General features: G+C 47.8%; 1 protein-coding gene across 1 annotated transcript in view; it reads left to right on the forward strand.

Moving 5' to 3' along the window:
* Positions 1-19,645, forward strand: part of LOC134996703 (gastrula zinc finger protein XlCGF26.1-like) — a 31,131-nt gene extending 11,486 nt beyond the window's left edge. Inside the window, exons 2-7 of the mRNA XM_063951211.1 lie at positions 1,492-1,596; positions 1,992-2,183; positions 5,467-5,545; positions 5,660-5,757; positions 5,922-6,078; positions 15,989-19,645. Coding sequence (XP_063807281.1) covers positions 1,519-1,596; positions 1,992-2,183; positions 5,467-5,545; positions 5,660-5,757; positions 5,922-6,078; positions 15,989-17,319 — 1,935 coding nt within the window. The 5' untranslated portion in view covers positions 1,492-1,518 and the 3' untranslated portion in view covers positions 17,320-19,645. The remainder of the gene's footprint in view (positions 1-1,491; positions 1,597-1,991; positions 2,184-5,466; positions 5,546-5,659; positions 5,758-5,921; positions 6,079-15,988) is intronic.
* Positions 19,646-24,256: the final 4,611 nt, after the last annotated feature.

Here is a 24,256-nt window from a genome sequence, read left to right on the forward strand (position 1 = left end):
GGCAAAAGGATTCTCACAACAGGTAATTCAAACTATGCTTAGAGCAAGGAAACCTTCCTCAGCTCGCATTTATTACCGAATATGGCAAGCCTATATTCAGTGGTGCAGTGACCGAAAATATGACCCTGGGTCTTTCAGAGTTTCCAGAGTCTTCGCATTCCTTCAGGCAGGAATGGATAAAGGTCTACAGGTGGCTTCCTCGAGAGTTCAGGTGTCAGCATTCACTGTATAGTTACAAAAGAAAATTGCTAACCTACAGGATGTGCACGTTTTTTTCCAAGGAATGCTGCACATTCCACCTCCTTTTGTTCCTCCTACAGTGCCTCAGGATTTAAGTTTAGTCCTAAAGGTTCTTCAAATTGCACCATTTGAACCACTAAAATGATTGGATCTTAAATGGTTGAAAGCTAAAGTTCTCTTTCTACTGGCCATTGCTTCAGTTAGAAGAGTTTCAGATTTAGGAGTATTGTTATGTTGCCCTCCTTTGCTGATTTTTTTTTTATCCAGATAGAGTGGTTCTCAGAACCAAATCTGGGTATCTTCCTAAGGTGGTGTCTAAATTCCACCTTTAATGAAGATATTATAGTCCCAGCCTTCAAAGGGACAGACTTTTCTGCGGGAGGTGCATCGTTGGACATAGTCCTTGCCTTAAGGATCTACGTGGATCGTACCAGTGCCATCGGAAAAACAGACACTCTCTTCATTCTCTACGGATGTCACAAGAGAGGATGGCCTGCTGACAAGCAGACACTGTCGAGGTGGCTTCGGATGACTATTTCAGAAGCATATTCTCAAGCTGATCTCCCTGTTCCGGCTAATGTCTCTGCTCACTCTACTCGTAAGGTAGGTCCTTCATGGGCAGCACAACATGATGCTTCAGCAGAACAGATATGTAAGGCAGCCATATGGTCTTCCATTAACACATTCATTAGACATCATGCCTTTGATACCTTTGCCTCTCAGGACGCTGAATTTGGGCAAAAGATTCTCCTGTCTAATCAGGAGTGTCCCCACCACTAAATTGCTTTGGGACATCCCAATGTTATCCTGTGGATAACCTGTGGACCGCGCCGGAGAAATATTCGTTACGGTAGACTTACCGTTGATAACGCTATTTCTCCTAAGTACTCAGGATCCACAGGGATCCCACCCTGACACACCTGACTTGAGGATCCTTTCACTCACTACCCTCTTCCTTCTTGTATGGAAGGGTGTGCATATGTGTTCTTCTCGCCTGATTAGGGCTCTCTATGATGCTCCTGCCTTGAACTTTGGAAAAACAACAGATTTGCCTGAGCTAGGAGGCGGGGATATAGGGACGGACCCGTTGCATGCTGGGAGGCCAAAAGCTTTGATCGTATGGTGCCAATCTGCTGTCGCTACCTCATATCCCAATGTTATTCTGTGGATCCTGTGGACTTAGGAGAAATAGCATTATGAACGGAAAGTCTACCATAATGAATATTTCATATAGAAGTATTGAAATTACAGGCGTAACACCGTAGAACATAAAAGAAGATGGACAAGAATAAAAATTTGAAAACAGAAAGTATACTAAATATCACCCTGGAGATAATCTACCTGCTGACTGGGGAGGTGAGTGGATCTGTGATCATCACAGTGACATCATTTATATCTATAGTAATAATACAAGGACATGACTGGAGAGGTGAGTGGATCTGTGATCGTCATAGTGACATCACTTATATCTATAGTAATAATACAGGGACATGACTGTGGAGGTGAGGGGATCTGGGAGCATCATAGTGACATCACTTATATCTATAGTAATAATACAGAGACTTGACTGGGGAGGTGAGGGGATCTGGTGGTGTCACAGTGACCACTTATATCTATAGTAATAATACAGGGACATGACTGGGGAGTTGAGGAGATCTGGGAACTTCACAATGAGATCAATTATATCTATAGTAATAATACAGGGAGATGACTGGGGACAGTGATATTTGATGTTTCCCTCATTTATACAGGATTACACAGTAGTGAGGAAGACATCCAGTGAGTGTGAGACATCCAGCATACATCCCAATGTGTCGGGAGGACTGAGCAGGAGCCAGAGCCCCATCCTGGTGCCTCCACCTCTCTCACTGACACATGAGAGACACAATGACCAGAGGATCCTGGAACTCACCAACAAGATCATTCAGCTGCTGACTGGAGAGGTGACTGCTGGGAATGGGGCATTATACAGTAACACCAGGGGATGTGTCTGGGTGATGATTGGAGAGGTGACTGCTGGGAATGGGACATTATACAGTAACACCAGGGGACGTGTCTGGGTGATGACTGGAGAGGTGACTGCTGGGAATGGGGCATTATACAGTAACACCAGGGGATGTGTCTGGGTGATGACTGGAGAGGTGACTGCTGGGAATGGGACATTATACAGTAACACCGGGGATGTGTCCGGGTGATGACTGGAGAGGTGACTGCTGGGAATGGGACATTATATAGTAACACCAGGGGATGTGTCTGGGTGATGACTGGAGAGATGACTGCTGGGAATGGAGCATTATACAGTAACACCAGGGGACGTGTCTGGGTGATGACTGGAGAGGTGACTGCCGGGAATGGGGCATTATACAGTAACACCAGGGGATGTGTCTGGGTGATGACTGGAGAGGTGACTGCTGGGAATGGAGCATATACAGTAACACCAGGGGACGTGTCTGGGTGATGACTGGAGAGGTGACTGCTGGGAATGGAGCATTATACAGTAACACCAGGGGACGTGTCTGGGTGATGACTGGAGAGGTGACTGCTGGGAATGGAGCATTATACAGTAACACCAGGGGACGTGTCTGGGTGATGACTGGAGAGGTGACTGCTGGGAATGTGACATTATACAGTAACACCAGGGGACGTGTCTGGGTGATGACTGGAGAGGTGACTGCTGGGAATGGGGCATTATACAGTAACACAGGGGGATGTGTCTGGGTGATGACTGGAGATGTGACTGCTGGGAATGGGACATTATACAGTAACACCAGGGGATGTGTCTGGGTGATGACTGGAGAGGTGACTGCTGGGAATGGGACATTATACAGTAACACCAGGGGATGTGTCTGGGTGATGACTGGAGAGGTGACTGCTGGGAATGGGACATTATACAGTAACACCAGGGGATGTGTCTGGGTGATGACTGGAGAGGTGACTGCTGGGAATGGGGCATTATACAGTAACACAGGGGGATGTGTCTGGGTGATGACTGGAGATGTGACTGCTGGGAATGGGACATTATACAGTAACACCAGGGGATGTGTCTGGGTGATGACTGGAGAGGTGACTGCTGGGAATGGGACATTATACAGTAACACCAGGGGATGTGTCTGGGTGATGACTGGAGAGGTGACTGCTGGGAATGGGACATTATACAGTAACACCAGGGGATGTGTCTGGGTGATGACTGGAGAGGTGACTGCTGGGAATGGGACATTATACAGTAACACCAGGGGATGTGTCTGGGTGATGACTGGAGAGGTGACTGCTGGGAATGGGGCATTATACAGTAACACCAGGGGATGTGTCTGGGTGATGACTGGAGAGGTGACTGCTGGGAATGGGACATTATACTGTAACACCGGGGGATGTGTCTCGGTGATGACTGGAGAGGTGACTGCTGGGAATGGGACATTATACAGTAACACCTGGGGATGTGTCTGGGTGATGACTAGAGAGGTGACTGCTGGGAATGGGACATTATACAGTAACACCAGGGGATGTGTCTGGGTGATGACTGGAGAGGTGACTGCTGGGAATGGGACATTATACAGTAACACCGGGGGATGTGTCTGGGTGATGACTGGAGAGGTGACTGCTGGGAATGGGATATTATACAGTAACACCAGGGGATGTGTCTGGGTGATGACTGGAGAGGTGACTGCTGGGAATGGGGCATTATACAGTAACACCAGGGGATGTCTGGGTGATGACTGGAGAGGTGACTGCTGGGAATGGGGCATTATACAGTAACACCGGGGGATGTGTCTGGGTGATGACTGGAGAGGTGACTGCTGGGAATGGGATATTATACAGTAACACCAGGGGATGTGTCTGGGTGATGACTGGAGAGGTGACTGCTGGGAATGGAGCATATACAGTAACACCAGGGGACGTGTCTGGGTGATGACTGGAGAGGTGACTGCTGGGAATGGAGCATTATACAGTAACACCAGGGGACGTGTCTGGGTGATGACTGGAGAGGTGACTGCTGGGAATGGAGCATTATACAGTAACACCAGGGGACGTGTCTGGGTGATGACTGGAGAGGTGACTGCTGGGAATGGAGCATTATACAGTAACACCAGGGGACGTGTCTGGGTGATGACTGGAGAGGTGACTGCTGGGAATGGGACATTATACAGTAACACCAGGGGATGTGTCTGGGTGATGACTGGAGAGGTGACTGCTGGGAATGGGACATTATACAGTAACACCAGGGGATGTGTCTGGGTGATGACTGGAGAGGTGACTGCTGGGAATGGGACATTATACAGTAACACCAGGGGATGTGTCTGGGTGATGACTGGAGAGGTGACTGCTGGGAATGGGGCATTATACAGTAACACAGGGGGATGTGTCTGGGTGATGACTGGAGATGTGACTGCTGGGAATGGGACATTATACAGTAACACCAGGGGATGTGTCTGGGTGATGACTGGAGAGGTGACTGCTGGGAATGGGACATTATACAGTAACACCAGGGGATGTGTCTGGGTGATGACTGGAGAGGTGACTGCTGGGAATGGGACATTATACAGTAACACCAGGGGATGTGTCTGGGTGATGACTGGAGAGGTGACTGCTGGGAATGGGACATTATACAGTAACACCAGGGGATGTGTCTGGGTGATGACTGGAGAGGTGACTGCTGGGAATGGGGCATTATACAGTAACACCAGGGGATGTGTCTGGGTGATGACTGGAGAGGTGACTGCTGGGAATGGGACATTATACTGTAACACCGGGGGATGTGTCTCGGTGATGACTGGAGAGGTGACTGCTGGGAATGGGACATTATACAGTAACACCTGGGGATGTGTCTGGGTGATGACTAGAGAGGTGACTGCTGGGAATGGGACATTATACAGTAACACCAGGGGATGTGTCTGGGTGATGACTGGAGAGGTGACTGCTGGGAATGGGGCATTATACAGTAACACCAGGGGATGTCTGGGTGATGACTGGAGAGGTGACTGCTGGGAATGGGGCATTATACAGTAACACCGGGGGATGTGTCTGGGTGATGACTGGAGAGGTGACTGCTGGGAATGGGATATTATACAGTAACACCAGGGGATGTGTCTGGGTGATGACTGGAGAGGTGACTGCTGGGAATGGGACATTATACAGTAACACCGGGGGATGTGTCTGGGTGATGACTGTATCACTGTGTGTCAGGTTCCTATAAGGTGTCAGGATGTCACTGTCTATGTCTCCATGCAGGAGGGGGAGTATATAGAGGAACACAGGGGTCTGTACAAGGACATGATGATGGAGAATCACCGGCCCCTCACATCACTGGGTAAGAGGAGACTGTCATGTACAGGGGAGAGCAGGTATGGGGGCCCCCTATATTCACACATCATCTGATAATCACATATATACACTGTACTCAGTCACTGTGTGTCTCCTACAGATGGGTCCAGTAACAGAGATACCCCAGAGAGATGTCCCCGTCCTCTGTATTCCCAGGACTGTACAGAGGAGAATCACAGGATCCCACAGGAGGATCAGGTAGGTGGGATTTAGGGTCTTCCCAATATACCAAAGTGACTGTCACTATATGATCTGTAGAGAAGCTGTGTGTCTTATAGACTGATATTTTACAGATAAAACATCAGTTTTATCAACATAAGACATAAATAATATATAATTGTATTGTTATGTGGGTTATTTAGAGTGAAGAACTAACTGATATAAAAACAGAAGATATAAAGAAAGAAGCCAAGATGCTTGTGACTTCTAATAAGGCAGAAGATACAGAGGGAGAAGAAGAGACATCTATAAGGAGTGTTCAGTGTAAGGTGGAGGAAATTCCTACAGATATCGGCAAAGGTGAGCAATAAACAATTATTACAGCCCCTATTATACTCCTGCTCTCCCCCTCACATCATGTCACTGTGTATTACCAGCCCAGAGATCTGACCAGTCTCCTCCCCACACTCTCTGGTGTATCTCATACATCAGGAGCCATCAGCCCCTATTATACGCCTGTCCTCCCCCTCACATCATGTCACTGTGTGTTACCAGCCCAGAGATCTGACCAGTCTCCTCCCCACACTCTCTGGTGTATCTCATACATCGGGAGCCATCAGCCCCTATTATACTCCTGCTCTTCCCTTCACATCATGTCACTGTGTTACCAGCCCAGAGATCTGTCCAGTCTCCTCCCCACACTCTCTGGTGTATCTCATACATCAGGTGCCATAGCCCCTATTTACTCCTGCTCTCCCCCTCACATCATATCACTGTGTGTTACCAGCCCAGAGATCTGACCAGTCTTCTCCCCGCACTCTCTGGTGTATCTCATACATCAGGAGCCATCAGCCCCTATTATACACCTGCTCCCCCGTCACATCATGTCACTGTGTATTACCAGCCCAGAGATCTGACCAGTCTCCTCCCCACACTCTCTGGTGTATCTCATACATCAGGAGCCATCAGCCCCTATTATACGCCTGTCCTCCCCCTCACATCATGTCACTGTGTGTTACCAGCCCAGAGATCTGACCAGTCTCCTCCACACACTCTCTGGTGTATCTCATACATCGGGAGACATCAGCCCCTATTATACTCCTGTTCTCCCCCTCATATCATGTCACTGTGCGTTACCAGCCCAGAGATGTGAACAGTCTCCTCCCCACACTCTCTGGTGTATCTCATACATCAGGAGACATCAGCCCCTATTATACTCCTGCTCTCCACCTCACATCATGTCACTGTGTGTTACCAGCCCAGAGATCTGACCAGTCTCCTCCCCACTCTCTCTGGTGTATCTCATATATCAGGAGCCATCAGCCTCTATTATACTCCTGCTCTCCCCCTTACATCATGTCACTGTGTGTTACCAGCCCAGAGATCTGATCAGTCTCCTCCCCACACTCTCTGGTGTATCTCATACATCAGGAACCATCAGCCACTATTATACTCCTGCTCTCCCCCTCACATCATGTCACTGTGTGTTACCAGCCCAGAGATCTGACCAGTCTCCTCCCCACTCTCTCTGGTGTATCTCATACATCAGGAGACATCAGCCCCTATTATACTCCTGTTCTCCCCCTCATATCATGTCACTGTGTGTTACCAGCCCAGAGATCTGACCAGTCTCCTCCCCACACTCTCTGGTGTATCTCATACATCAGGAGACATCAGCCCCTATTATACTCCTGTTCTCCCCTTCATATCATGTCACTGTGTTACCAGCCCAGAGATCTGACCAGTCTTCTCCCCGCACTCTCTGGTGTATCTCATACATCAGTAGCCGTCAGCCCCTATTATACTCCTGCTCTCCACCTCACATCATGTCACTGTGTGTTACCAGCCCAGAGATCTGACCAGTCTCCTCCCCACTCTCTCTGGTGTATCTCATATATCAGGAGCCATCAGCCTCTATTACACTCCTGCTCTCCCCCTCCCATCATGTCACTGTGTGTTACCAGCCCAGAGATCTAACCAGTCTCATCCCCACTCTCTCTGGTGTATCTCATACATCAGGAGACATCAGCCCCTATTATACTCCTGCTCTCCCCTCACATCATGTCACTGTGTGTTACCAGCCCAGAGATCTGACCAGTCTCCTCCCCACACTATCTGGTGTATCTCATACATCAGGAGACATCAGCCCCTATTATACTCCTGTTCTCCCCTTCATATCATGTCACTGTGTGTTACCAGCCCAGAGATCTGACCAGTCTCCTCCCCACACTCTCTGGTGTATCTCATACATCAGGAGCCATCAGCCCCTATTATACTCCTGCTCTCCCTCTCACATCATGTCACTGTGTGTTACCAGCCCAGATATCTGACCAGTCTCCTCCCCACACTCTCTGGTGTATCTCATACATCAGGAGCCATCATCCCCTATTATACTCCTGCTCTCCCCCTCACATCATATCACTGTGTGTTACCAGCCCAGAGATCTGACCTGTCTCCTCCCCACACTCTCTGGTGTATCTCATACATCAGGAGCCATCAGCCCCTATTATACTCCTGCTCTCCCCCATTATACTCCTGCTCTCCCCCTCACATCATGTCACTGTGTGTTACCAGCCCAGAGATCTGACCAGTCTCCTCCCCACACTCTCTGGTGTATATCATACATCAGGAGACATCAGCCCCTATTATACTCCTGCTCTCCACCTCACATCATGTCACTGTGTGTTACCAGCCCAGAGATCTGACCAGTCTCCTCCCCACTCTCTCTGGTGTATCTCATATATCAGGAGCCATCAGCCTCTATTATACTCATGCTCTCCCCCTTACATCATGTCACTGTGTGTTACCAGCCCAGAGATCTGACCAGTCTCCTCCCCACACTCTTTGGTGTATCTCATACATCAGGAACCATCAGCCACTATTATACTCCTGCTCTCCCCCTCACATCATGTCACTGTGTGTTACCAGCCCAGAGATCTGACCAGTCTCCTCCCCACTCTCTCTGGTGTATCTCATACATCAGGAGACATCAGCCCCTATTATACTCCTGTTCTCCCCCTCATATCATGTCACTGTGTGTTACCAGCCCAGAGATCTGACCAGTCTCCTCCCCACACTATCTGGTGTATCTCATACATCAGGAGACATCAGCCCCTATTATACTCCTGTTCTCCCCTTCATATCATGTCACTGTGTTACCAGCCCAGAGATCTGACCAGTCTTCTCCCCGCACTCTCTGGTGTATCTCATACATCAGTAGCCGTCAGCCTCTATTACACTCCTGCTCTCCCCCTTACTTACATCATGTCACTGTGTGTTACCAGCCCAGAGATCTGACCAGTCTCCTCCCCACACTCTCTGGTGTATCTCATACATCAGGAGCCAACAGCCCCTATTATACTCCTGCTCTCCCCCTCACATCATGTCACTGTGTGTTACCAGCCCAGAGATCTGACCAGTCTCCTCCCCACACTCTCTGGTGTATCTCATACATCAGGAGACATCAGCCCCTATTATACTCCTGCTCTCCACCTCACATCATGTCACTGTGTGTTACAAGCCCAGAGATCTGACCAGTCTCCTCCCCACTCTCTCTGGTGTATCTCTTATATCAGGAGCCATCAGCCTCTATTACTGTCCTGCTCTCCCCCTCACATCATGTCACTGTGTGTTACCAGCCCAGAGATCTAACCAGTCTCCTCCCCACTCTCTCTGGTGTATCTCATACATCAGGAGACATCAGCCCCTATTATACTCCTGCTCTCCCCTCACATCATGTCACTGTGTGTTACCAGCCCAGAGATCTGACCAGTCTCCTCCCCACACTATCTGGTGTATCTCATACATCAGGAGACATCAGCCCCTATTATACTCCTGTTCTCCCCTTCATATCATGTCTCTGTGTGTTACCAGCCCAGAGATCTGACCAGTCTCCTCCCCACACTCTCTGGTGTATCTCATACATCAGGAGCCATCAGCCTCTATTATACTCCTGCTCTCCCTCTCACATCATGTCACTGTGTGTTACCAGCCCAGATATCTGACCAGTCTCCTCCCCACACTCTCTGGTGTATCTCATACATCAGGAGCCATCATCCCCTATTATACTCCTGCTTTCCCCCTCACATCATATCACTGTGTGTTACCAGCCCAGAGATCTTACCAGTCTTCTCCCCGCACTCTCTGGTGTATCTCATACATCAGGAGCCATCAGCCCCTATTATACACCTGCTCCCCCGTCACATCATGTCACTGTGTATTACCAGCCCAGAGATCTGACCAGTCTACTCCCCACACTCTCTGGTGTATCTCATACATCAGGAGCCATCAGCCCCTATTATACTCCTGCTCTCCCCCTCACATCATATCATTGTGTTACCAGCCCAGAGATCTGACCAGTCTCCTCCCCACACTCTCTGGTGTATCTCATACATCAGGAGACATCAGCCCCTATTACACTCCTGCTCTCCCCCTCACATGTCACTGTGTTACCAGCCCAGAGATCTGACCAGTCTCCTCCCCATACTGTCTGGTGTATCTCTTACATCAGCAGCCATCAGCCCCTATTATACTCCTGCTCTCCCCCTCACATCATGTCACTGTGAGTTACCAGCCCAGAGATCTGACCAGTCTCCTCCCCACACTCTCTGGTGTATCTCATACATCAGGATCCATCAGCCCCTATTATACGCCTGCTCTCCCCTCGCATCATGTCACTGTGTGTTACCAGCCCAGAGATCTAACCAGTCTCCTCCCCACACTCTCTGGTGTATCTCATACATCAGGAGACATCAGCCCCAATTATACTCCTGCTCTTCCCTCACATCATGTCACTGTGTGTTATCAGCCCAGAGATCTGACCAGTCTCCTCCCCACACTCTCTGGTGTATCTCATACATCAGGAGCCATCAGCCCCTATTATACTCCTGCTCTCCCCCTCACATCATGTCATTGTGTGTTACCAGCCCAGAGATCTGACCAGTCTACTCCCCACACTCTCTGGTGTATCTCATACATCAGGAGACATCAGCCCCTATTATACTCCTGCTCTCCTCCTCACATCATGTCACTGTGTGTTACCAGCCCAGAGATCTGACCAGTCTCCTCCCCACACTCTCTGGTGTATCTCATACATCAGGAGACATCAGCCCCTATTATACTCCTGCTCTCCCCCTCACATCATGTCACTGTGTATTACCAGCCCAGAGATCTAACCAGTCTCCTCCCCACACTCTCTGGTGTATCTCATACATCAGGAGACATCAGCCCCTATTATACTCCTGCTCTTCCCTCACATCATGTCACTGTGTGTCACCAGCCCAGAGATTTGACCAGTCTCCTCCCCACACTCTCTGGTGTATCTCATACATCAGGAGCCATCAGCCCCTATTATACTCCTGCTCTCCACCTCACATCATGTCACTGTGTGTAACCAGCCCAGAGATCTGACCAGTCTCCTTACCACACTCTCTGGTGTATCTCATACATCAGGAGACATCAGCCCCTATTATACTCCTGCTCCCCCTCACATCATGTCACTGTGTGTTACCAGCCCAGAGATCTGACCAGTCTCCTCCCCACACTCTCTGGTGTATCTCATACATCAGGAGCCATCAGCCCCTATTATACACCTGCTCCCCCGTCACATCATGTCACTGTAATTATTAGGTGATTCCTTCACTTTATGTTCACACTCACCACCTTCACACAAGCATCACTGTCTCATACACAGCACTGTAACCACACATACGTCATTGTGCAGTAGCTCCAGTTAATGTATATGATGACTCTGTACTAATACTCTTTATGTTCTGTCCTTATACATCTCCCACATTCTGCTGTTCCCTATGAATGAGCTGCTGATCCCTACTCTATTGCTCTGTCCTGCTGCTTAGTCATGTTGCTACGTCCTGCTCTGTGGTTCTGTCCTGCTGTCCACTTACTCTGTCCTGCTGTATTTCCCTCTCCGTGCTGGTCTACCTGGTAGCCTCAGCCTAGAATATCAGTAAGACACTGGCTGCAGGGCTTTACTCCTTAAGGGCAACCACAAGAACCTATAGATGTTCAATTAGCCCATGTGTAGGACACAGTGTTCATTTAGGACATATCTGCTCTGCTTCCATTGTGTGTGTGTGTGTGTGTGTGTGTGTGTGTGTGTGTGTGTTTATGAGATGCCTGTGTGTGGGTAATATCTGTGTTGGGAGATATTACCACAGTGTGGATACTGGGTGTACAAGGGGGTTGAGGTTGGGATTGCTAGGGTCAGTTTCGGTCAGGTCAATTATATAGAGGTCAGTGTGGTCACTCATTCTCACCACCAGCATCACAGGACACCCTTGCAGAATCCAACATCCTCTGCATTGCTATGTGATGTTGACCTACCAGAGGCAAGAGTCATGCTGGGTAGATGTGCCATTCTTGCTGCTTCGGTCTTTACCTCTGGGCTGGTTGCTGGCAGATGTCTAGTCACTGTGATATGTTCCTCTGGGCTGTGCTGGTGTAGATGACACCTGCAACTGAGTGAAAGTAGAAAATAATGTATGGATTCCACCATCAGGGTCATTCCCTAGGACTACATCAGTTGGGAAACCATCCATGACTTAAACATCTCAAACCTTTTGACCCATTCCCCAGTCCAGGTAGACCCTTGCCATGGGTACCTCTTGTTCCTTTCCGTCTGCCACAGTAACGTCGGTTGGTCCTGGGATTGTAGAGCAGTATGGATGTATACTGCTGGGGCAGGGAGAACCAGCTACCCGGTTTCCCAGCACTGTAGGTTGGCAAGCTATAATTTTGACCTGGAGAGTGGCATGGTGCTGCCCACTGGGGTAACTGGAAAAGCTGGATCTCAGTGCGGTGCTTTAAGCTGTCAGCCCCTGGTGTGCTGAGGGAAAGCCCCAGTGGTCCCAGACTGCAGGGCTAGGGGAACCGAGCCCTGTGTGCTGGGCAGTAGAGACAACAATTTATAATAAGTATATAAATGTACTTAAATATATTTGCAGAAATCACCTGGTCCCAAGCTGCAGTGATGAGATGGTTAAAGCCAATGTATAAATGAATGCATGTTAAGTAAGAAAAGGGCACTTACTGGTATCCCTGGTGGTCTAGGGAGAATCTGGGGCTTGGACCACCAGCCCACCTCTCAGGAATGGTAATGGAATGCCTTCCCAATCAGCCTCCTCAATGAGAGTGCATGAAAAGGCAGAGGAAAGGTTTGCTAACCCAGCCAGCCCCTGGGTAACCAAGGTCCGAAGGAGACTCTGCCTGGTTACCTTGGTTGCCTATCTCTGGAGCTATGATTCAGACTGAAGGAAGCAGTTTTGGTCCCATAGCAGACTCCTGGAAGTAATTGTAGAGGAAACTTTTTTCCTCCCCAGACAAGCCAGCACCTGGGCTGTGACTAACACCCTGGGTGGACCAAGGCATAGAGAAGTGACCACTCCCCACTGTCCATAAGGGACAAATGTAAAGGTAATCATGCTCTGGGAATGCAAGGCACGTGCACTTCAGTAGATTGGGTAAAGACAACAGGGCAGAACTTCCCCCTGTGGTATTGTGTGTTGGATGAGAAAAAAAAGGTCAGTGAGTCTGTTTAAGGATATATACTTTCTATGACATCAAAAAGTATTGAACTGCTGTAACATCTTGTATGCTGTATCCCCCTTTCAAAAGGTGAGGCATCTTAAAGATTATTAGAGCAATAAACGTCTTGCCTTCAAGATGACTGCCTTCATCTTGTGACCAACGGGAATGTGACACCCGCAGTCCCATTCTCCACCTGTTCTGGGCTGAGCCCACTGTCTCCAATCTCCACTCTCTGCCAGTTATCAATACAGGGCCTGGTCTATGACCAGAGGGGTCAAACCGATACGAGTCAGAAGGTGTGTCAGCAGAGTGTCCACACATACACAGCTGCAAGCGGTAACAGGTGCCAGTAATAGAAGCCTGAGTAGAAATGTGGTTCCAAGTGCCACGTGTTAGGAGCCTGGTGGTGGCAGCAAAATAGTGAATTCCTTATTTTCCAAGGTCCTGTTTGACACAAGAACAATTTGTGATCACTTGGCGTTGGCAGTGAGGTCGCATCCGTTCATACTCTTTTTTTTTTTTCTTTTTGGATCTTCATCACTAACCAGCTTCCCGTGGTCCCAGTTTGCCCAACTTCTTTTAGCAATTTCCAGGGTAAATTTCACCTCCTTTATCTCTCCATGTTCTGTTACATTCATATTAAGCGATTTACTCACTGTCGGACTAAATAAATCTGCCTTACATGCTAATATAATATGTAGGGACAGAGATAGATATCGGAGGACCTGTTAGTTTAGGATAGCGTATATATTATGTCATGCTAGTTCCACCACTTTCTCCATCCTCTACGTATTCTATTATATATTAAAGGATACACACACAGAGTATAGGTTTGGAACAAATAATTTAATTAAGAATTACATTTTTGGAGCATAGATGTACAAGATTTTATATCACATTATTTCATACTCCACTTATATTCTGCTTACCTCAGAAGATGACGAGTTACTTTGTTGGTACTCCCTCCAGATTTTCACCATCAGTGATATTTAGGATGAGGTGTTTGAAAAGAAGGACAGAGAAGGTCAATTCAGTCTCTCGATTCTGCCTTTTACCAACCGTGGATCACTTACAACCCACCTGCATATGGGATGTCACTCACTAGGTGGAGTGGATGGTCATCACTAGCACTTTTGCCTTCAGGCCACATTTTTCACCTGTAGATGTTTGTGCAAGAGGAGAAAAGCTGTAGCCTTACACTGGGAGGTGCAAAGCCCACTGCACTTGGAAAGGAAAGAGGAGAGGAAGCACATAGAGACAGATGCATACTCAACATAGCTAACCTTGTCACTTTGTGGTCTGCTACATCGCCCTGTGGAGAAAGAGACAACACACCCGCACAGCTTCCTAATCCTCAACTAATTAGTGTACCACCCAACCAGGTGTCTAACGCTCTACACTGATTGCTGACTCTCAGCAGTGCTAGTGTGCAAACAATAACCTGGCCTAACTCTGAGCGTAGTGTACTAACACAACTTCTAGTGGATGAGACTACTTATTAATAATTATGCATGGAGGTGAGAACAGAGAAACAGCAACACATGAATGGATACGGGTAGTAGAAGAAGCACAACCTTTGGATTTATGTGGGATGGTGGAAAAAATGGCAGCCTCCTACATGTACAGCCTAAATTCTGAGGTGAGTGATAGACCATTACTCTTTGCTTGTACCTGGGGAACCAGGTGAAAGTCCCCCCTTGGGTGTTATCTAGTGCTGGCTGGCTCCTGGGCTAGGTAGAATAGACTAGGGGTCTACTCTATTTAGGAGGCCTATTTTCTACTTTGTCAGGGAATAATAACTTTATTTCTACTGGATAATGTTTCATGTCAATAAAGAGATATTTCTAAGTCATGGACTTGAAATTATTCTGCGCCTCGGACCCCACACTCAGACCTACAGTGTATTCATGGGTCTTACACCTGACATTACTGTATGCTACAGGCTTATTTCCAAATTTAGTGTGCACCAACAGCCTTGTGCCCATACTCCCTGGTGGTTTAGAGGATTCTAAGTAAGCAGTGAAGTCCCAAGTGTGTCTACCTAGTCTATAGGGAGAGGCTGCCTTGTATGGTTCTCTTGAATTCCCACCACTGCTGGCCTATCCAGTCCTCAGCTTCCTTCTTGGCTTTCACTGTCAGCCGTGGTTCTCAATGCTTAGCTGCAGCCTCAGAGTCTTCTCCTTCTGGCCTATTATTTGCCATTATAATGACTCCTTCCAGGCGCTCTTCTTTCTTGATGTGCCACCTGTGGACGGAGCTCTCCACAATCCCGACTCGCCACGTCTGCTCTGGATTGGCTGTCTACTGGCAATGCCTCGTATTCCAAACCAGGGATAGCATGTTTGAAATAAGAGCCACTCATTGGCTGTGCTTGAATCCCTTTGGTTTTGAGCGTGCTATTGCACCAAGGAGGACACAACTTGTGTGCCTCACACGGAGACATTATCTCCAGATCTGACATCCACAGGAGTTATGGGTAAGAGGTAAACACCTTCATCTGCTGGGCTTCTCAGGCACTCTGATGGGGACCCAGCCAGACTCTCATAAAACTCTCCTTGTTTCTGTTCTTCTCCAGTATTATGTTTCTGAGTGTGAAAGGTAGCACACCGAAAATATTGCACATGAGTCTTTACTGAGCACACACCTGAGAATAGTGGTGAGGTCATATTGTGATTAATGATGCCTCTGCTAAAGAAGACTTGGTTAACTATTTTATTTCCACCAGATGGATGCAATACAAGGAATACCTCTGAGGGACATCTTGTTTGGTCTCCAGATTGTAAATTAGAAGATAAGAACATCACACGAGGATCTCCAGAAGAAAACTGCATTAAACTAAATATACATCCAGCACTTCACAGTGCAGATATATCATCTGATCCATCTATTATTGAGGAATGTTCTCCTGGTAACTCACATACTACTGCACCTAGTACAGGTCATTGCGGTGATACAATAATTTCCTCTTCTAAAATTGGGAAATGTTTTACACATAAACAAGCTCTTGTTAAACATAAGAGCAGTCACGTAAGTAAGAAGCCTTTTCCATGTTCTGAGTGTGGGAAATGTTTTACACAGAAATCAGATCTTCGCAGACACCTGATGCGTCACATGGGTGAGAAACCATTTCCATGTTCTGAGTGTGAGAAATCTTTTATAGATAGATCACGTCTTGTTATACATGAGAGAAGTCACACAGGTGAGAAACCATTTCCATGCTCTGAATGTGGGAAATGTTTTCCATGTAAAAGATATCTTACTATACATGAAAGAAGTCACACAGGTGAGAAACAATTTCCATGCTCTGAATGTGGGAAATGTTTTCCATTTAAAAAAGAGCTTACTGTACATGAAAGAAGTCACACAGGTGAGAGGCCATTTCCATGCTCTGAGTGTAGAAAATGTTTTACTCAGAAATCACATCTTGTTGTACATCAGAGAATTCACACAGGTGAGAAACCTTTTCTATGTTCTGAGTGTGGGAAATATTTTACAAACAAATCAGATCTTATTAAGCATAACCTAAGTCACACAGGTGAGAAGCCATTTCCATGTTCTGAGTGTGGAAAGTGTTTTATAAAAAAATCAAAACTTGTTGCACATGAGAGAAGTCACACAGGTGAGAAGCCGTTTAGATGCTCTGAGTGTGGGAAACGTTTTACATCGAAAGGACATCTTGTTGTACATCAGAGAATTCACACAGGTGAGAAACCATTTCCATGTTCTGAGTGTGGGAAATCTTTTGTAGAGAAATCAAATCTTGTAAAACATCAGAGATGTCACACAGGTGAGAAACCATTTCCATGCTCTGAGTGTGGGAAATCTTTTGTGCAGAAATCAGAGCTTGTTATACATGAGAGAAGCCACACAGGTGAGAAACCATTTAGTTGCTCTGTGTGTGGGAAATGTTTTAAAGCTCAGTCTTCTCTTTTTGCACACAAAAAAGTTCACACAGATGAGAAGCCATTTCCATGCTCAGAGTGTGGGAAATGTTTGAAAACGAAATATTCTCTTTTTACACACATGAAAATACACACAGGTGAGAAGTATCACTGACCTGAATTGAGAGTGTTGTGAACTCGGGGGTTCTTCCGATGGTCGGAAAGAGGAACCACAGCTGGGCCGGAGTAGAGATAGCCGCAGAAATTGCAGAAATTTAACAGTTATAATTGATGTCAAATGCAAAGAACTTTATGATGAGAAGGGTCGGGCACGATGCTGAGGCACATAGAAGAATGGGAACTTGTGAGCGATGTTTAAAGACACTGATGAACTCGTGAGCGATGTTTGAAGATACTGAAGAAATGATGCACTCGTGAGCGATGTTTAAAGACACTAGAAATGAAGAACTTGTGAGCGATGTTTAAAGACACTGATGAATTTGTGAGCGATGTTTAAAGACACTGAAGAAATGAAGAACTTGTGAGCGATGGTGAAAGACACTGATGAACTTGTGAGCGATGTTTAAAGACACTGAAGAAATGAAGACCTTGGGAGCGATGTTTAAAGACACTGAAGAATTGAAGAACTTGTGAGCGATGTTTTAAGACTCTGATGAACTTGTGAGCGATGTTTAAAGACACTGAAGAAATGAAGAACTTGTGAGCGATGTTTAAAGTCACTGATGAACTTGTGAGCGATGTTTAAAGACGCTGAAGAAATGAAGAACTTGGGAGCGATGTTTAAAGTCACTGAAGAAATGAAGACCTTGGGAGCGATGTTTAAAGACACTGAAGAAATGAAGAACTCGTGAGCGTTGTTTAAAGACACTGGAGAAATGAAGAACTTGTGAGCGATGTTTAAAGACACTGAAGAAATGAAGAACTTGTGAGCGATGTTTAAAGACACTGAAGAAATGAAGAACTTGGGAGCGTTGTTTAAAGACACTGGAGAAATGAAGACCTTGTGAGCGATGTTTAAAGACACTGAAGAAATGAAGAACTTGTGAGCGATGTTTAAAGACACTGAAGAAATGAAGACCTTGTGAGCGATGTTTAAAGACACTGAAGAAATGAAGACCTTGGGAGCGATGTTTAAAGACACTGAAGAAATGAATTTGCAGGCAGACACCTAGAATGCAGGGAGCGCTAGAGTATAGCCGCTGGTAAGCACACTGCTGTCAGGAGCACTGGTGTTCGCCACAGTGGAGAGACGATACTCAGGCGCCGGACACAGAAGAGCGTCCGCTTTTAAAGTTCCCGCTTTGCCCTGATTGGCGGAGAGGGGAGCAAGTGAAGTCACCCGCTCACAACACCTATGTGGGCGCCAGGTACAATGGCGGCGCCCACGCTCCGGAGGATCGCCGGGAGCAGCGCCGGCCAGACGCCGGGGCCCGGAACCCACCGGAGGCCGGAGCCGCCAGGAGAGCCAGCGAACACGCAGGGGTAAGCGCGGCGGCGGCCGCGATCCCCGATGTGTGACAAGAAGTAGCCATTCATGTTCTCTGATTGTGGGAAATGGTTTACACAGAAATCAGCTTGTGTTACACATGAGAGAAGTCACACAGGTGAGAGGCCATTTCCATGATCTGTGTGTGTGTGTGTGGAAATGTTTTACTTAGACATCAGAGTCGTCACACACAGGAGAGAAGTCATTTCTGTTTTCTGAGTAGGTATAAATATAGGGGGTGGGATATAATGGAGTCCAAGATTGCCGGATGTGCAGTATGCCTGGCTTATCTCTGATGCTTTTTAAAGGGGTAATCATTTACAAGGCATGGTTTTGCATTGAAAATTATTGCTGCTTTATAAAAAGTCAGAAATCGGTCAGTATTCCGCACGTCAGGCAATCTCAGACTCCATTACATCCTGCCATGGAAGTCCGGCATGAAATGGTCACAGTTGAGTGTCCTCGAGCCTGTAGACATTAGACAGGGTTACATTAATATTTTATATAAGAAATCTGTGGTAACGATAAATCTGTAATAAACTCATTTGCATATTAGTATAAGGGGAGGCAGCCATCTTGGGTATGCGCAGTTGCTATTACAGGTAATCAGTCATATCGATCCATGCCCCTTTGGAGCTTACAATTAAATTCCATATCACACACCGGGTTCCAATTTTTCTCAGGTTCCTCTTAATCTACCAGTCTGGTGTTGAACTTAGTGGTATGAAACCATAGTATCCATTGGCAACCCATGCAAACATGGCAAGAACGTACAAACTCCACACTAATAGGGCCTTGGTGGGAATCCTACCTGAGCAATTCTAATCACTATGCCGCCATACATAGTAAGAGTAGTCTATATAAGTGATGGGAAAGTATAACCAAATGTGCAGAGTGTATTTAAAAACAAAACAAACAATATGTTTTTATTGAGTTTTTGATGAGCAATAACATTTACCGCACAATAAACAACAAGCTGAACAATTTGTGTGGCCTCTTTCACTTTAGCAATTTGTTATACAAGCAGCGTATGACGTGGTTGTAGACAGTTATCCATTTTGGAAATTGGTCCCAGATCTCCCTCCCGTTGTAACTCGAGAGAAGGCAGGTCAGCTATGATTGGCCTGCAATAGATTAGCTTACAGGACAGATACTAGTTGGATATGGTATGCCGCCGCATTTGCCACCCAATGTATCCAGCTGGCTGGTCTGGTGCTCCATAAATGCCATGTGGTATTGACGCAATTGGTTGAGGGAGATGGCGATCTCTTCCAAATTGGGAAAGTTGGGCTGTGGCCTAGGTGGTGGTGGTAACGGCTGCTGTGGCGGTGGAATAAGAAATATGACATAAATACCCTTGTAATGGGGACTAAAAATAACCTACACTAATCTGTAACACCTACCAATGCATGTGCTTAAAAACCATGCTAGCTGGGGTGGTGACCGGATAATCATGAGGAGAGGAAGAAGGAAATGCTCTCTCCAAGCCGGAGTAGCAGCAGGAGATGCTGGCTAGCCCAACACGTGGAGCCACGGCTACAGGACAGAGCGTGCAGCTGCAGCGGACTACCGGGTGAGACTCGGGAGGGAGGCGGGCGGACACAGCGGCAACGGAACGTGAGAGGGATACATCCCTGACCCAAGAAAAGGAGGTGGCTGCGGGAGATCAAGGGAGCCACGTGAAAGCTTCGGGATAGGACTTCCCGTATGAGAGCCGGGTCAGCTAGCAAGACTGGGCTACAGAGACCTGCGACACCATCCCGGCCCCAGTCTTGTGCCTGGAGTACCAGAGAGGAGGCCAGGGGAGCCACAAATAAACACCTGCCGGTGCCAGAACCCATAAACCCCACACTCCTTCCCAGAAGCCACCATGGTAACCTGAAGTGTGAGGTCAGGAGGGAAGTGGAGAGAGGAGGGCGACCCTGAGTACAGAGCATTGTACTACAGGCAGCCTGGAGAGATCCAGAAAGGTACTTGGTGGGAAAGAACTGGGGTTTGAGGGGGGAACACTAGCCCGGGGGAGGAGAAGGGGTTATAAAGACTATGAACTATTTATATCTAAGAATATCTCCAACCCAAGTTTTTTGAAACCCTCCCAAATGCCAATAAATAAACAAAAAGATAGATTGTCTACATCCCCACATTCATGAACAAACTCCCCCCAGCCAAAGAATTTAGATATATCGACTACATCCAAGGAGGAAAATATGGACGAACACATTACACTCCGTAAAATGCTTCAACTCATGAGCAATTTAAAACTCGGCTGATTGTGGCACACAAATCTTCTCGAGAAGAAGACTTTTTTTCTGTGATGAAAATAAATTGCAGACTGCTAAATAAACTTGAAAGCCTGGGGATGGATTATAATACAGTTAAATGGAAAAGAACCTGGTTGCAGGATAGGAAACAGACAGTTGTAGTAAATGGAGTGCAATCTATGGAGGGAAATGTTACCAGTGGAGTACCCCAGGGATCTGTACTCGGTCCAGTTCTCTTTAATATCTTTGTTGGTGACACTGCAGATGGTATTGAAGGGAATGTATGCCTTTTTGCAGATGATACAAAGATATGCAACAGGGTAGACATGGTGGGAGGGGTAAAACAAATGATTGATGACCTAGTGTCATGACTGAGGTTTTGTGAACCCGGTGTTAGTGAAGTCTGTGCGGGCGACTGGAGGATTATATGAATACTCCCACTGACCTGGTTTGGGAGTGTTGTGGACTCGGGGTTTCTTCCGGTGACCTGGATGAGGAACCGCAGCAGAGATGGCCGAATCTAGGTTCTCCTCATGCAGGATTAGGTTGGCAGACAAGAGGTGCACGTGTGGACGCTGAAGGTCTCCTGAAAGACAGAACTGGAAAGGCGCTGATGAATCAGTGAAGAATACCAGGTACAACTGTACTAAAGGGCACTGGATGCTTGGAGACACTGAGGTGCTAGGAGGCACCGAAGTGCTTGGACGCACTGAGGTGCGTAGAGACACCGGGGTGCGTAGAGACGCTGGGGTGCGTAGAGACACTAGGGTGCGTAGAGACACTGGGGTGCGTAGAAGCACTGAGGTGCTTGGAGGCACTGAGGTGCTGAGGCATGGAGATGCTGAAGCACGGAGATGCTGGAGGCACGGAGGTGCTGAGGCACGAGGTGCTGAGGCACGGATGTACTGGAGGCATAGAGGTGCTGAGGCACGGAGGTACTGGAGGCACGAGGTGCTGAGGTATGGAGATGCTGGAAGCACGGAGATGCTGAGGTACGGAGGTACTGGACGCAAGAGGTGCTGAGACATGGAGATGCTGGAAGCACGGAGGTGCAGAGGCACGGAGATTCTGAGGCACGGAGGTACTGAGGCACGGAGGTGCAGAGGCACAGAGGCCACAGGGATACGGGAGCTCTGGAGATCACAACTTTAGGGAGCTCAGCATTAAGGCTCACACATAGCTGTGTGTGACACGAGGAACTGGCCCAGTTTTTAACTCAGTCTCCCAACTTATACTTCCTGGTCCTTGGTGATTGGAGAGCAGGATTAGGTGATGCAGAGAGTCTCAGACTGGCAGAGGATTGGACAACTCTGGTTCAGGTGAACAGTCACTGTCATGTGACTACTCTAGACTAGGCTGTGATGTAGAATGAGGCCTAGTAGGCCGAGAGAACACTGAAGCCTGAACTTCAGATTACTGAATTCAGCCTCACATAGGAGATCACCACAGGTGGAGCTAATTAACTATTACCTTTCAGGGAACTCAGGAAAACTCATAGTGCTGACAAGCTGTTTAACTCGGTGAGTAAAAGACACAGGATCTGGGACAGATGGCAGGGGTAAGTCACCAAATATGAAACCTACAGTCAGGATTGTGACAGTATCCTCCTCTTCAAGGGTGGACTCCGGACATCCATCTTGAATCTTAGAGGAACTTGAGAAATTCATACAGAAGAATTTAGGACCTTCGTTGATGCCTCTTCTTCTTACGGGAACATTTGGTTTTGACCAAGGACAGCGGAATCTCCTGTAAAGAAAAAACTTCCTTAGAAAACATGGGACCTCCCCTGAAAGAAGTAGCATCATAAACTGGATCAAATTCAGAGTTTGAGTCCAAGTCTATTGGAAGATACCAGTCTTCTTTGGGAGTAACTACATGCGTTTTGTAAGCTGCATTAACAAGTTCGGAACAACACAAGGAACTTGGAGTGGAATCAATGGAAACGTAACCAACTCTTAAATCATCAGGCTGTTGTCTTTGTACTGTTTTCCAATTCTTGGCATTCCAGAAATTCCTAATGTATTGGTTTCATCAAGGCATTATCTTGCTCAGAAAGTGATGGGTCAGAAAACGGAGCATTGGCTGAATGTTCTGAAGACTGAGTGGAGGATATAATTGGACTCAAGGAAACAGATGCCACTGAAACAACATTAGACTGAGGTACACATTCAAACATTAGGTCAATAGCCTTGGTATTTTTCTTGACTTTAGATGCTACAGCAGAATTATCCCGACATCGAGGAGATGAGATACTAGAATTCCCTGCGGAAGCTGTGGACTCAGTGCTGGAAGACAAGGAAACAGAATCAGAGACAGACTGAAGTCTAATTTTAGAACTAGATGGTGGAAGTCCTTTACTGGGACCAACTGACAAAAGTTCTTTACTCGGACCAATGCTTGGAATCGGTTTGAGTCCAAATGAGTTTGAACAGACTGAAACTGGAGAAATCTTTGGCTGAAGGAGTAGGACTGGATTGGATCCGAGGATACTTGAATTGGCTGGGGCCAAAGGAGACTGACCAGGCTGGTCCTGGAGTATTGCTGGACCGGCTGGAACTGGGACAGGCTGACCAGGCTGGGCCTGGAGTATTGCTGGACCGGCTGGAATCGGGACGGACTGACCAGGCTGGACCTGGAGTATTGCTGGACCGGCTGGAACCGGGACAGACTGACCAGGCAGAGCCTGAAGTATTGCTGGACCGGCTGGAACCGGGACGGACTGACCAGGCAGAGCCTGGAGTATTGCTGGACCGGCTGGAACCGGGATGGACTGACCAGGCAAGGCCTGGAGTATCGCTGGACCGGATGGAACCGGGACGGACTGACCAGGTGGAGTCTGAAATATTGCTGGACCGGCAGGAGCCCCACTTCACGGGGCTGGGCTGAGGCAAGAGCCCCCACTTCACGGGGCTGGGCTGAGGCAAGAGCACCCACTTCACGGGGCTGGGCTGAGGCAAGAGCACCCACTTCACGGGGCTGGGCTGAGGCAAGAGCCCCCACTTCACGGGGCTGGGCTGAGGCAAGAGCCCCCACTTCACGGGGCTGGGCTGAGGCAAGAGCCCCCACTTCACGGGGCTGGGCTGAGGCAAGAGCCCCCACTTCACGGGGCTGGGCTGAGGCAAGAGCCCCCACTTCACGGGGCGGGGCTGAGGCAAGAGCCCCCACTTCACGGGGCTGGGCTGAGGCAAGAGCCCCCACTTCACGGGGCTGGGCTGAGGCAAGAGCCCCCACTTCACAGGGCTGGGCTGAACTCTAGACTCTCTGGCTGGGCAGCACTCTAGACTCTCTGGCTGGGCAGCACTCTGTAGACTCTCTGGCTGGGCAGCACTCTGTAGACTCTCTGG

The sequence above is a fragment of the Pseudophryne corroboree genome, unplaced genomic scaffold (assembly GCF_028390025.1).
Source record: "Pseudophryne corroboree isolate aPseCor3 unplaced genomic scaffold, aPseCor3.hap2 scaffold_1423, whole genome shotgun sequence".
NCBI lineage: Eukaryota > Metazoa > Chordata > Amphibia > Anura > Myobatrachidae > Pseudophryne > Pseudophryne corroboree.